At 43.2% G+C, this 15,830-nt stretch overlaps 1 protein-coding gene across 1 annotated transcript; it reads right to left on the bottom strand.

Annotated features, from left to right (window-relative positions):
- Nucleotides 1–356: 356 nt before the first annotated feature.
- On the bottom strand, nt 357–6,945 carry LMOD2 (leiomodin 2 (cardiac)). The gene is given in 4 exon segments (XM_009332263.1): nt 357–788; nt 1,127–1,436; nt 1,438–2,456; nt 6,477–6,945. Coding segments are annotated over 4 exon segments (1,629 nt in total). The 5' UTR covers nt 6,750–6,945; the 3' UTR covers nt 357–761.
- Nucleotides 6,946–15,830: the final 8,885 nt, after the last annotated feature.

Below are 15,830 nucleotides of genomic sequence, written 5' to 3' on the forward strand. Positions count from 1 at the left end.
CTGCTGCATCCTTAAAATATCTACATTAATTTTTAACCTTTAAGTCAACATGAACTGCAGCTCTATTCATCACCCACTTCCCCTTCTGTTAGATCAACGTTTAGGACCTGGTACGCAACACCAGTGACCTGACACAGCCCACAGCTTAATTTTAGTTGTATATAGCCTTATGAACCTTTTTTTCCCATGTCAGTATGAAACTGCACTAATATATGGGCTCAGGTACTATCCTCCAAGCAGGCTTGATGGGTGCAGCTGAGAAAGATCTCAGGTTCTTTCCCAGGATACTTCCCTAATGCTCATGAGCTTGACACAAACTTCTGGTAGGTTTTCACTCACAGAAACCCAGGACTGTGTCTGCTTGAAAGCTCCAAACCACATTTATTGTAAATTCATGGAAAAAAGAGAAAAAGAGAAAGAAACCACAGGTTGGTAAACTATTACATCTCAGTGTGAAGAACTTGTCCAGTGATGTGCAATCAGATATTGAAAAGAATATCTAAATAAGCAGCAATTTCTCAATAGAAATCTCATTAAATAAAAAAGAAAATTATTTCCATATTTACAGATTACAAGGCAAATGTAATTAAAGCATTGTTTCGTATTTAGCAGGTTTATGTCTTTGAAATAAGAGAAATGGTTTGAATCTAAGAGTGTGCTTTGGAAGCAGCTTGCTAGACAGTCTATGTTACCACCAGTGAATGGACGAGTAGCCTCCCCTCGACCACTGCAGTGCTCTGCTTCTTCTGTCATCCAGGCTTTCACCGAAGGGCTTCTGGTACCTCCACCTATGAAACAGGAGTGGGGAGGGTGTTCATTACATTCGCTGTACAGTCTGGATGGCAAAATTCCTACCAGAGACACACTACCAAGAGCCCTATGCTACGCGCCATCTCCCGTAACAAGCCTAAATCTGGGAAAGTACCCCACTTCTGGTCAAAATCACAGTCAAACAGAAATCAGTGTGCTGAGAAAAGCCTGATCAGAGGAAAGCATCCTCCCAAGTGCTTTCTTATGCCCACATTTCTAAGAATTTTTTTTTATTAAATATATATGTACAAAATTAAATTGAGCTTGTGCTATATCTGAACCACAATCAGTTACTGGAATAGGATCTCTTACTTACCCGCCTTAATTGCTTTATGCTGCTTGCCCGAATTGCTTCCATAAGGTTGTCATGGAGCGACCTTTGTGGGGTGGAGGGACGGGTGGAGGGTCGTGAACCTTCCTCTGATTTTCTGTCCGAGACTGATTTTAGAGAATCTTTAATTTCTTTCAATATGCTGTTCTCATGTTTTTTGCTTTTTTTGCCTTTTTTCTTTTTCTGTCCATTCTGTAAGGCTTTTTTTGAGCTTTCTTGCTGTTTGATGACTTCAGCTATATTCCTGGTTGGTGCCTTCTTCTCTGGAATAACCGGGGGAGGAGGAGGAGGAGGAAGGGGGAGGTGGGGGTGCAGGAGCTGGAGGCTGACTTTTCACTGGTGGCGCTTTCTTAGGGAGCTTTGGAGAGGACCAAGGTGAGCTCTTAGGTGACACATAAGGTGAGGATCGAGGCGTCCCCTTCTGCAAGACTTTGGTCTTTGGATTGATAGCTCCGTCACAACCAGACTCTTGTTGCCGCTGCTCCTGCATACGCTTTTGCCTTTGTTTATCCATATTTCTTGTCAGGATACTTGTCATGCTCATTCTTGGGCCAGCAAGGTCAAAGTGGTATCCAAGCTTGACCAGAGTGGTATTCTCTTTCAACAGTTTAACTATGTCCATTTCCACCTGGCTGCCCATGATGTGCCTTTGATTGTGGAACCGCAGTTCTGTTAGAACCTTGTTACTCTGCAAAGCTCTCATGATGGCCAGCACTCCTTTGCCTGTGATAAAATTTGACTCAATATTCAGACTAGTTATATGCTGATTTACCTTTAACATACCAGCAATAGCTATTGCAACGTTGTCGTCAGCATGCGTGTTTGCCAAGCTGAATGACTTAACCACAGTGTTGTCCCTCAGGGCTTGGGAAAATTGTATAAGCATCTGTGAAGTGATGTTTTCAATGTTGTTCAGATTGACCTCTGTGGTGTCAGGGTCATTGCTCCTAACTTTTTCCAAAGCATCCTCAATAACTGTTGGATTTCCACAAGGATGGATGGCACTGCTTTTTAAGCTCAGATTGTCAGTGTCTTTTCCATCATGGCCATTGAGTAAGTTTTCATCGTCCTTTGCGCCATTACACTTTTTGCGTCTGATGTGGTCAGAACTCCTGCCATCCTCAGGTCTTTCACCAGCTGCAGCATTTTGCTTTTCCTCATCCTCATCATCACTCTCATCTTCATCTTCCTCCTCATCTTCTTCTTCTTGTTCATCATCCTCTTCAGTATATGCCTCCTCAGACACTTCACTATTGCTTTCTGTGAAATATTCTTCTTGAATATCTTCTGAATTGTCTTCGTCTTGCTCAGAATCCTGAACAGGAATGTAGGTGTGGGTGTTAAACATGATTGCAGTAATGTAGCTACTGCCTTTTTGCACAAAAACAACTATCTTGAAACTATATAAGTTAATGTTGAAAGCTAAAAATAAATCCCCAGAAACAGTTAGGAGAACAGAAAATGTTTCAGCACCTAACATCTTTTTAACATTATTTCCTTCATATTCTTTAGAAGACAAATGCTTAGCATAAATTGGATCAGTTTTACTGACGTCAATGATTTCTGCCAACAGAAAATGTGATACAAGATATTGCAACATGGACATACTTCATGTCTTCTATGTGTTGGCATGTCCACAAGGGTATATTATTTGGATCCTTGCCAGCAGAAACACAAGACAGCAATTTCAGAATGGACATGATCTATGAGCAACAAGTTTCTTCATTTCATAAGGATTAGACATCTGTGTCAATGCTCAGACTCCCTTGCATATGTTAGTGCATCTGAAAAGGCTAAAGACCGCCATGATTTAGAATACAAATAGTGTCTGCACGTGTAAACATGCATACAGACATGCAAAATAATACAGAATTACAGGAGTCATGTCAAAAAGACTCCGGATGCACTACATGGGCTATACACACTCAGAAGCTATTCGTGAAGAAAAGATTCAGACACATTCCCACAGGTAACAAGTAATCACATGTCAATAATCCCCAAATTTCTTCATGTTTGCCAAGAGCTAAGACTGTGCTCACCGACAGCTGTCACAGGTCACCTGCCATACTGTAACTCATTATAACTCATTGCCTACAGTGTAAACTGGTTGTTTTTCTAAAACTCAAGGTTATTTTAGTGTTTTTGGTGGGCACCCAGAAGGCAACTTTGGAACCACTTCTCAAAGCTCTGCCTGGTACCCTTAGCAGTTATGGTGGCAGAAGACAATTCTCTGTGCAGGAGCAGCAAAAGTTCTGCCCCCCAGGGAAGTCTCACTTTCCACCTGGAGGACTCCAGAAGCACGGCAGTGTTGTATGGGCCATGACTGAACCCACATGCTATGACCAACCTTAAACCTCTTGCCCAAAAATATCTCCCATGTCCTGTTTTGTCTACTGGACAAGCCATAGCCTATGCCTTTTTATTTACATTTCTAAATGTTCATAGAATTTTGGATGAAATATAATTGTTCTGTATGCACTACTTTAGCAACATTCATATTTTAGTCTTTGTAAAATACTAGAGGGTGTTTTACAAAGTGAGAACACTCTGCAGAGACAGTGATTCTGTTTTGTGCTTCTGGAAAACAAAAGTGTTACTAACATGACAGCCTATTTTTAGAAAACCTGTGCAGTTTTAGGTTTCCTTAACTATCTGGCTCTAAAAAATGCAGGGAAAGGTTAAAATAATAGTAATGACAGATTGCATGGTACTGTTTCACAATCTTAAGCAGATTTCTGTGTTGGGACACACGCAAAACAGACGGTAATTGTAATGTTCGCAGAAGCGTGACTCTAACGAAACAGGGCTTCAAGCTGTTCCAGCCTGTCGTTCCTGAGCATTCAGTGCCTGGAGGGCTTGCAGGGTCCGGCCCCTTTGCCCCGCATATGGAGGGCTTGCAGGGTCCAGCCCCGTTGCCCCGCATATGGAGGTCTTGCAGGGTCCAGCCCCTTTGCCCCGCATATGGAGGCCTTGCAAGGTCCAGCCCCGTTGCTTTTCCTCTGGATCATGTGCGGGAAGGCCTTTACACTGAGAGATGCTGTGCTACATATAGAAAGAGGGCTGTGTTTAAGCCAGGTTTATTATGGGACTAAGATTTATATCTGTAGCTTCTATACATATATGCAGTCTTCTAAAAGCTGAAAACACCAGGTATCCAGGAACCTGTCTTCATCGCTATGCTTTTGTCTATCCAGGAATATATCCTTCAACACAGCTGCAGGTGAGCAGAAGCTGGTGCCTCTAAATGGACTGCTGATATGCTTGATGACACCAGATTAATTAAAAAAATACTTGATTTTTTTTTGAGTGGCATTTCTGGGGTCAAAGGGGGAATTTAGTTTCCTGTCACATACATCGTTTGGTGTCATAACAATCTGGACAATAATTTTGAAATCGAGTACTTTTCTCTTTGCAGATCCATAGAGGCATGCTCTGTTATTGTGGTAGCGTTTCAGGACGGGACTGCTGCAGGCAGCCTGCAGGGCTTCATCTTACTTCATAGTAGTAACTTGATGAAAAGTTAGGACTAAGATAGTCAATGCAGAGAGGTAAATATCTCTGGAGTGCAAGTCATTCACCCTAAAAGGCTATCTGCAGGATGTTTGCCTTCTGGAGGGGCTGATCTCTCACCACTAACTATAGAAGGAGCACAAATAACCATCTTAGATAAGGTGTCTAACTTTCAGACAGTTGAGGGCAAGAAGAAAATTGCTTTCAAGAAAATCAGAAGGAGCTTTCTTACTGCCTTCAGTGGAGAGAGCCTTCGTGCCCCCTACATCAGCTTGTCAACATTTTCATATTTACGGATGCATTTAGGAAGTTTCTTCTCAGATCAAAAAGTATAGAGGCTTTTGCTAGCACTTTGAGGTTTTGCCAGTACCCATTATTAATGCTGTATAGACATGGAAAAAAAAAAATCCTGCCATTATATAAGTCACTGAACCAGATCTGTTCAGAAGGTTTTTTGGAACTGTCCAGGTTTCAAGTTCCAGGCTCAGCTGGGAATAAACATTAATCTTGCCACTGCTTCCCTAGGACTTGACAAACAGGGAGTGAAGTCAACATCTGCAAGCTGATACTAATGGTCTGATGACAGCTAGTTGTCTGTGTGCTTGCCTACAGACATTACACCACCATTCACGAGCAGGAGAAAACACTTATGTGTAAAAAAATCCTGGATATTATTATTGCAGGCTAATTTAATCCAGGTCATTTTTCTCTAGGAGAATATTTTATCTAATGTACAAACTGCAAGTATTTCCTTGCAAATGAACCAAGCTCCTGAAACAAAGCTGTTAGAGGTTCTGAAGTCCAGTTTTGCTGTCTTTGCCTTTGTTCTATTATTTTCTACTTAAACATGGGAAAACGTGTCCTCATAACAGAGTCAGAGCTTGATATGAAGCAGTGCTTAAATATCAAAAAGCTACTCACATCCTCAAGTCCCCACTTTGCTTTGAAATTACATGGAGCCAACGTGAAAACAGAATTTGCTTTTTCACAGAGCTCAGTCTCAGAAATTGTTTTAGCAAGGGCCCGGGGGATGCCGACATGGACGTTAGCTTAGGCTGAGGGCGCTCATTGCTTGCTAGGACTGAGCCCTTCACTCCTGCCCAGCTGTACTGTTCATTTGCAGTTCAGGGACCGGCTTTTATTATTAAAATTTTTATTTTGGGGGACAAATTGCCTAACAAGCACTATGGGTTGTTTTTTGGGGAATACAGGCAAATGGTTTGGCTGATGACTCTACCCCAGGCCACTTTTTAAATAACTTACAGCTACCCTCTGAAAACAGTTGCCAGAAGACTCCTGAGCCGTGCCAAAGATCCTCCGCAGAAAGCAACACAGGCTGCTGACTGCAATGCAGCTTCCTTCCAGCGAGCACGAAACCTGGCAGCCACTTACTCAACTTCTGACATAACATATATTCAAAATTATCCTCCTGACATGCTTCTCAGCAGTCAATACTGATTTTTTTGAAGGAAAGAAAAAGGCACTTTTTTAGCTTTTAAACAAAATCAAATGTTGCCCAAAAGCCCACATCGCTACCTGGCAATAATTTCTAACGTGCCCTTTAAAATTTTTCCTATTTTAATCGCTAATGTTAGTTTTTACGGGACTCTCTTCTGTTCTCAACTGAGCATTTAAGGTACCTCCAGAGAGAGCAAAAACTCTCTAAGCCAATACGCAGTGCTTTAGCAGGCACAAAAGTATGGCTAACAATGTTCTTAAAAATGCTACAAGAGACTGAAAGAAAATGAAAACGGCCAGCGAGATCATGCCAGGGAACATCAAACCCAAATATTTACAGGAAACAGCAAATGCCTCAGCGTCTTACCTTGTCGCACGCACCCAGTCTCTCTTTTTCTAAGAGTTTCCTGGTCTCCCTCTCCCAATAGGCCATCAGCGCTTCCCTGCTGAAAGTCCCCGTCGGTGTTTTCTCCGTCAGGCTCTTCTGCCGTTGTCCCACCGGAAGGTTACGGTCGGGCTCTATGTCCTCCAGCTCCCGCTCCAGCTCCTTCAGCTCCTCTTCAGTGAGAGAAGCGAGGAGCTCATCTTCATCAATATCTTCATATTTACTGAGCTCTCTTCTGTAGCCAAAGGTAGACATGGTCCTGCTTGGTCAGGCTGGTACAAACCTGAAGTGACTAGGCATTCAAGAAGGCTGAAGCAAGCAAGCTGTGTCTCGTTTGGTCAGCAACTGTTTCCCTGCGTAGCGGAGGCACCCTTTTAAGAGTAATCATCGGGGGCTTACGACAATGCACGAAGGGATGAAAGCATGCTCCGTTTTAAGCATCAGACGTCAGCTAGACATCTGAACAGCAAGAATGTCCCAACACTAGTGTTTGCAGGTCCCTTAAAGAGGGGGATTATTGACACACTGGCCATGGCCATATTTAGAGCAGGCGGCTAGCGGGAGAATAGCAGTCTCGCGGATGGGGGGGCGGCAGCAAATAAAACCCCGGGCGCATTTACACCAACTTCATGTCCAGACTGCAGTAGAGAAATAATAATGCAAATCCATTTAATCCTGAGCTGCCACAGGGGCTGGAAATAAAACACCCTCACCATTGTTCACCGGACTTCCTCTCGTTTTCACGGTTTTCGAGCGGAACCGCACTGTTATCCCGCCAAGGTGTTTGCAGGAGGTTGGGATCGGTGGGAAGGGAGCCCAAGGGGAGGAGGTCAGCATGCCGGTGCCCATGGGGAGCACCACTCCCGCAACGGCACGCCTTGCCTGTAACAAATCACACAACTGGATTATTTATTAATTTCCCTTTTTCCCAAGAATGATCGGAGGGAGAATCAGCTTGACATGTCCATTTGGAGCTCCTGTGAGATTTTTTTTTCACACGGAGAATTGCACTCTGCTGGGGGAGTGAGCGCAGTCCCCCAGAGCTTTAGGGGGAACCAGCCCTGGGTGGGCAGGGGGGCTCTGCCTTCATCACTTCTGACAGCCCCTAGCAAATGAAGGCCTCTAGTGGCTATTTTAGTTAATGGCTATTGCTTGCTGTAGCTGACTGATGTGCAGCTGGAGAGTGCCCTTCAATTCTTAATTTCAAATGTATATCTACATTACCATGCCCGCTAATAAATGATATATTATTCTGATATAATATATCTTATCAGGGTAAGAAACTACAGAATGAAAGGTTAAACTTCACACTGCTTTTTTCTTTTCTCTATTAGCAGTGAATGATGGCAAACTAGCAACATTTTCTGAAATGTGCAGGCCAGCAATATCTGCAAACCTGTGTTGTGAGAGAGAGGGGGGGGACGAAGAGAGAAAGACAGAGAAAAGCTCGGTTTTGGTACAGAGAAGTAGGAGCACACCTATAACAACATATATCAACATATTAAATGATAACACACGGTGGGTTTATTTTTAGGTAGTCAAGTCAGTATTTAATGGAAACATAAGTGAAAATAATTTGAAGTATTGTTCTTGTCCAACATCATCTCTTTTTGCTTAGTATGGATTGGACACCTGAACCGATGTATGAAGTTTAGCCCAATCATTCGTTTAGTTTTATTATTATGCATATTGCTTTACTGGCAATGGAAAGAGGAGATTGAGCATGATTTTCATAAGCAGATTTGATAAAGAAATTACATTTTTCCTTTGATCATTTTTCTATATGAATTTCATGCAGTTTAGCTTGCTCAAGAAGTGGAATGAAAGCTTACAAGTTTAGTCTTCCCTAACACACGAAATACATTAATAAAGCAGACTAAAGAATATTGTGCATCTTAAAATAAAATAAATATTTGCAGGTCATTTACATTGACCAAATCTTTGCATAAAATAAAAAGGAGGAAGACGCAAAACAGTTTGGCTTATGGAGCTAAGAATGTTACCTTCACGGTATAAGATACTGTGACGGGTCACCTGTGCCTAGACAAGTCAGTGGGTCAGTAGAAGTTCTGTTCACTCTTTCAGCTGCATTTGCAGAAATGATGCTTAGGCCAAATTCTGTAAAATGTGAAACAGCAGGAAAAAATAATAAGTACCTTTTTTTTTTTTAACTTTGCATTGTGAATGCTGATGTTGGCATTAATTAAATATATAACAGAACTCCAAGCAATTTTATTTCTTCAGTATGTCTAGGACAATGGGTCACTTTGTTATCATTGGAGTTAGCCAGAGAAGCAGCACAATAAAATTACCTGTCTTGTAATTTTTGCAGACAACATTTTGCAGCAAACATTTTTAGATGGATTTGGTTAGAAAATTTGCACTGGACAGATTTTCTGTTGGAAAATGCTGATTGAAACTGAAATGCTTTTAGGAGTGTGCTATATTTTATTAGTACAATGTTGACATGTAAAACATTGATGTGTACAAGATTAAAAGCAAAAGCATGCTGTTAAAAATGAAATCTATTCAAATATACTGTTTCTTAGAAAATTCTGAGCTTTCTGCTTTTCCTTTTTTCCTCAGATACAACAAAATTTGTAAGTGTCTGAATTTTCCTGGGCTGAGAGTCCATAATACAAAGTACAAACACACAGATATCCGAACTGTCTATTTAAAGTTTTCTATGTATAATTAAAATTTTCCAAACTCAAAGGAACTTCAAAAAGCAACACGCATTACTCACTTGTAAAATAATATTCCTAAGGAAGATTTAGTCCAGTCCTTGGCAGCAACATGAATATTACCTTCAGTGCTACTCCTTGCTGAGGCATGATACAACAGTGGGCCAGTGGTGATGTTTTTCTATATATAAATTGTCAGTGATGTCCATTCCAGCCATGAGATAAGAGAATTAAAAGATGTTACTAAAGATGGACAAGGTATTTTATTGTAGATGTCAGGCGAGGTTATGAGAGGTTTGGGTCCTTTCTTAATCCTGTCCATGTGTCTCATAGTAATTTAGGACCCACTCTTTATACAGAGATGGCCAAGGGTGAAGACCCATGAACACTCTCTAGATCAACTGTAATAAAAGTAATAAGGCTGTAGCACATGGCAAATTACACACGCAAAAAGGATGCTAAAACCGTAAAGCTAAGTACTCACAGGTCAGAAAATGCGGGGATAATATTTGTCCTTGCCTGTTGATGAGCACTGAAACACAGTCCTTAATTCCGTAATTCTGTAATCATATACTTTGATCCTAGACCCACGAGTCCCCAGGACCTTTACTGTTGTCCAGCATACAGGAGAGATCACGCACATTTAATAAACAGCCTTTCAGCATTTTGTTTTGCCCCTGTTCTTCATCATATCAAGACTACCAATGGCTTTTTTTGTCCAGCGGCCCTTTCAGGAGACGTGAAGGTGTTATCGCCTTTGTGAGGAGGAAGAATAGAGGTACAGAGACCTTAAGACTGAAAGTACCCACTAATGTCAAGTTCAGGATTCCCTGTTTGGGGGTATTTGGCATTATGCAGCACTTCAGCTGGTCAGGGCTCAGTTCTTGTGGGCACCAGACACTGCTGAAGCTGCCCACCACTCCAACAGTTCAGATCACAGGTTAACACTCAAATGATCTAATGACGATTAAATTGACTTGTCCAACTTCTGAGAGGAACTCTGCTGCAAAGAGAGGAGTGATTGTGTTTTCCTGTTATTAGCATTCCTGTCTGAAACTTTTTGTTGTCATTCCACAGTCTCAATTCTCAGGCGCTAGACATGTTCGGATTTCTGAAAAAAACAAGCAAAAAAATAGCAGTCTGAGCATCCTGTTATACGTCCCAGGCTACGTGCTCGATCACACCATTATAAACAGTTTAGGAAGACACCTTGTGCTAGCGAGGTGGCACAGTGAACTTCCTTCCATCACAGAAGGCAGGAGAGCAGAGCATGAGCCATATGTAGTACGCGAGGGCAGGTTTACACTGGCAGCGTTGACGGCTGTTTAGGATGAATTCTCCAAAGTGCTTTGCCACCTCCTAACAGAAAACCCAAACTCAGCTCCCTAACGCCCTGCTGAAATCCTGTATGCAGGGAATAAACCATTTCACATATAGGCCATGAAAACTCATCACTCAATCAACAGAATTATTAGAAGGTTTGTTCCCTTCAGGGCCTGGGCTAAGATGAGAGAAAATAAGAACTGGGAGTGCCCATTTAATAGGAGCAGGATTCACCCTGCCATTGCAGATACTTGGCACCCAGGTTCCTGGCTTCGAGTGGGATGGAGCCCACTCAGCGGCAGCTACGTTGCAGGCAAGACTTTCAATCTTTTCTAGCCTGGGTGATCTGTTTTCTTGGTTTTAAAAGAAGAAACACTTCTAAATGTATTTTCCTTTCCAATCAATTAACTATTTCAAGCAGCAGCCTAGGAAGCTTTGTTCTGCTTCTCACATGTTTCCACACTTTGGGCACATTGGCCCAGTGGCTGAAAGGACGCGAGCAACACCCACGGGGTGGTACTCACCCCCCATCAGGGCGAAGCCCACAGTTTAAATTTTACTTCCACTTGGGTGAGTGCAGGGAAAACTACAGGAAAGCAAAGAGAGGGCTGCACAACCTTGTCCTCAGGCGTGGGACATGGCCGGCCCCAGGACAGTGGCTATTTCAGTCACGGCTCCTGAGGACAGCCTGTCAGACAGATGCGTTGGCTCGTACTGAGCTGCAGTCCCACGCTGCAGGAACAGGTCCAATTGCCATAGAGCACATTAAAAACAATTCACCACAGCACGTCTGGGCTTTCCCCATCTCTCCCGCTGCCCTTCTGCCTGCAGTGCTCACTCCCGCCTCCCCCCCACCGCTTTTGCACCCCTCATTCCAGGCTCCTGCCGTCCCCCCACGCAGACCCCGAGGCGCCAGCCCCTGAGCTCTCCCACCTTCCCCTTTCCTGCCTCTTTGCTGCTGCGCTGCCTTCTCCATCCTTGGCCCTGCAGGGCCCCCTCGCCTGCCCTCCCTACACAGCCCCTCGCCGTCCTCACCCGCCTCCGCAGCCTGTTCCCTGACCTCTCCTTCCCTCCCCTCCTCGCCTGTCCCCTGTCCTGGCCCGTGCTCCTCACTGCCTGCCTTCCCCCTCCCGCCTGTATCAGCTGAGAGAGAGAGAAAGACACGTGTGTCTCAATTTCTGTATGCTGCTGTACAGGGCCCAGGTTGAATGCAGAGCCCGAATCGTCCCAAGGAGACAAAGGGTCAGCAACCTGGCATCTAAACAGGGCAGCGGGGCAGACTGATGGGACAAGCTGCAGCTCTTTCTCCCAGGAGACTAGCATAACTTGTGAAAATTGTGCACACCGTACTGTTCCTGAAAAGGATGTGTCATCACCTACATTTAACAGTGGTATCAGCAGAGCAAATGGGATAAAGCATGCACTGAAGGCATTTGAAGGAACAATTTTTCAGCTGCTTTTCTCTATGCCAGATTATTCTGTTGTCCAGTCCATCTCTCCTGGTGATGCCATAAACAGGGAGTCACACAGGAGAAAAAGATCTTTCCCTTCATCCATGCTGGGGAAACAAAAAATGGGGTAAGTTTAAAGATGACCCTGATCCAAAACCAGTCTTTGCTTGGGAATCGGACTCAGCATCCTAACTCAAAGATGGATTTTTCCCGCTGATCCCCTGCAGCACACCCCAGGTTACCGGGAGGGCAGATTCCAGGTCCAGATTGTAGCTTAACAACTCGGACCCATCACAAACAGTGATCAGCTTTCACTCAAAAGCATGTGCATGTGGGCCGCCTTATTACTCAGACTAGTTTTGAAAACAGCATTCCCAACAGTTGCTGGAGACGTAACCAGAAGTCTATATACAATGCTATATACCAACAAGCCATGGGGCAACCACTAACCTAATATATTTTGACAGCAGGGGTGTTTGGGTTGCCATACTCATGCCAGCAGAGTCATAGCGAGTGAAGAAGTGAATGGGCTCTGATAGTGCTGCTGATGGGAAGACTGTAAGGATGCGTCTTGGAAGGGGAATCAAGAGGTCGTCCTGGCTGCAGGGAAGCACCGGGGGAAAAAATTCACCTGGGTGCAAATAAGAACATTTCCGGACTACCAAATTCCTCAACCTTTGATTAAAAGAAGGAAAACTCACTGCCCACATTGCACAGGGACCCAGCGTCCTTCGTGCACGGATCCTGAAAGTCTATTTGATAATACAGAGAGGCATGCAGCTGGGTGCCAAGGGTGCAGCAGACTCTGGGTTTATTGCCCCTTTTGCCTACCTGAATCACACTAAAATAGGGAAGGCGAGGGGGACAAATAAATCTTACTGAATAAATGTCATTCCCATTCCCAGTTTTCTTTCCTTCCTACATAGCCAATACTTTTTAATCATCTTGTGTCAGTACAATGTCATCTTCTGTAATAACAGCATGAGATGAAGCTGCTTATCTTTGACAGCACAAACTATTTCTGCCAGGGTTTTGCTCAAAGCAAGTGCTTCTCCACATCTCTGCAGACTGGCCATTTCCTCGGTGCCAGTTTCTGCCACACGAAAAAGATAAACTGCTTTGTACGCAGTGATGATCTTAATGCTCTTGCTTTCATATAGCTGCTCTTATCCCTCAGGAAGAATCTCAGTGTGCTTTACAAACATTGCCAACAGATTTACAAACTATATATAGAAATCATTTCACTCGCTACTGATGTACAGACATAGGGTGCCCACAGCAGCTGTTTGGAATTGCATCGCGATATTGCTCAACAGGTTTGGACAGGAAGTAGAGGCCACTGTACTGCAAAGAAAGTAGCAGAGGAACTGCTGCATGCACAAAAAATGTGGGTTTTGGAAGTGCAGTTTGAATGGGACACTGTTTAGGCATCTGCAGTTAGCCTATTCTTTCCCAAAAAAGCATGATAAAATAGGCAACAACTGCCAATGTAAGCATTATATTATTCATGGTGGTATTTGCAAATATACCCTATTTGCATGACCAGGTCAGGTGGTTATTAAATTATAAGTGATTATGAAAAGTGCATGGACTTAATCCTTTGCTGAATGCCTTAGTCTCAGACGGTTCTCCCATGTAGCTTAGCCAGACCTACGGTTTGCCATTCAGATAAAAAATTGGCTCTATTTCTTTATACACAGAGAGCAAAACAGGTACTTACTTCTATATTTAGCATTTCCTTTGTTTTTGTCACTTTTTTTAACAGTGTGTGCTTATGAAGATTTCTTTAAAAAGGAGATCCCAGCAATATAAACAAGTGATGTAATTCATAGGGACTTGAATTCAAGCAGCAGTACTAACTAAGTAAATTCTCTACTTTATTGTCTTTATTTATATCTATTTTTTAAGTAGTCCATATTAATGATGATGGGAGTTCTGGGCACCGTATCTACCATGCACACAATATGCAGACAAAAGGCAATGGTTTTGCCCAATCAAATGTAGAGATTTCTACTGAAAATGTGAATTTTGAAAATTAAATGTAAATACCTTGTACATCACCAGAGCTACACCATTATATCAGTCTTATGACTACTAACAATTTACTAATATATTTTTACAGCTTTTCAGGAGAACCACGAAACACAGATTCCTCAGGGAATATTTCTCCTGATCTAAGCACATCTTTTGCTGGTGTGAGTGACACTTAAGGGAGCATTTCAGAAAGAAAATACTTCCCATGCAATATATACCTTTAAATATTTATACAGTAATTTGGTGCACTTACCCATGTACTTCTTTCTGATTTATCCAGCATTTGTCCTGGTAAAGAATCGGGATGGATTTCTTTGAAGACTGCTCCATGCGTTTGGAGACAGACAGTGTATTTTTGAATCAAGGTCATTATCTGTAGGGTGCAGGAAAGGCCTCTGAAGGGCAGACACCTTGGATGGCAAGGTGCCGGTTTTAATTACTGCAGCCTAAACAAACAATTTCCAGTAGAAAGGTCCGGGAGCGAACAAGCCAGAATAGGGCCATTAAGGCTGAAAATCACTTTGGCTGGAATTACTTTTCTTGATACCATTTTCCTGAGCAGAGATCTATCTGTCCTAAAGCTCACAGGAAAAAAAAAGTGGGGGGAGGCTTTAAAAGGACTGACTCAGTGCAAGAGACTGTTGATTAGGTGCATATTAAAGGGTGTGATGGAAAAGCAAAAGAGACTAGACCTGTTCTACAGAGGTAAGTGCTCATGAATTTATGCCACTTTTCTCCATGCAAATCATAAACAGCTGGAATTTTTAGAAGTCTTTTTCTACCCCAAGTAAGGGTCAGAAAAAATCCTTTTGCCCTACCCCAAGGTAGACACTAAAGAGCCCATGGCTTTGTGACTGTGTTTTTCCATGCATGACTCCCGTACTATCAGCAATAGCCTGAGAAAGGGCAGCTCAGGCACAAAGAGCCCGAGCCAGAACACCGACTGCTGCAGTGAAACAGTAGAATTGTTCCCCCCTGATACCCAGAACAAGGATCTGCTGTGCCAGCTCCCAAGATTAGACAGTAGCCAGTGCATGGAAGTTTTATGGAAGGCACACGACATTATAGTCCCTACAGGGAATAGCTGGTCACATACAGAACTCATGACTATGGTTTGGTCCTTCACTAAGCTATTAAAACACTTAACAGCTACAGAGTCCATCTCGCTGGTGCTGCAAAGGCTGATGTAACCACTGTTGAATGTCTGGCTCCTTGGAGAGCTCATCAGTCTGGTGCAGCTGCTTGTGTCAGATTTTATGAGAAACAGAGACCAAATGATACCTCTGCTTGCAAACATTGTCCCCAAACCAATAGGAGTCCCTACACCAGAGCATGCCTGAATCAATGCCAGGGCATTTAATTACTTCTAGCCAAGATCGTCCATGGGGTGGACGTGCCATGGAATTGGGTTGCGGTGGAACACCCTATGAGTCACACCCAAATAGCAGAGAAAATCAAATCCCAGTGTTGCAAGGGTTCAATCACAGTCCAAGCAGGGAAAAAAGGAGTAGTTTTTTCCTACCAATTTCTTCTTCCAGCTGGGGCTGCTGCCTTTGCCTCTTTTCACACAACCATCAGTCCTGGACCAGTTACATTTCCTGCTCCCACCAGCACATACTCAACTCTGTGACAGTAGCGTCCAGCGGTCTGGCTGCAAAACATGGGAGCCGAAAGACTAGTGTTCATTCCCATAAGCATGACACGGGGTCAACAGCTCCCCTTCTGTGTGTATCTCACCTTATATTCCATTTAAAACAAAGTCTTGCCCCTCCTGCCTCCATTCAGTTCACAGATGCTTTGAAAGCATTAAAGATGCTTTCTCATAATGTTGTACTTCCTTTAGC

Source organism: Pygoscelis adeliae, unplaced genomic scaffold (assembly GCF_000699105.1).
Source record: "Pygoscelis adeliae isolate BGI_AS28 unplaced genomic scaffold, ASM69910v1 Scaffold9, whole genome shotgun sequence".
NCBI lineage: Eukaryota > Metazoa > Chordata > Aves > Sphenisciformes > Spheniscidae > Pygoscelis > Pygoscelis adeliae.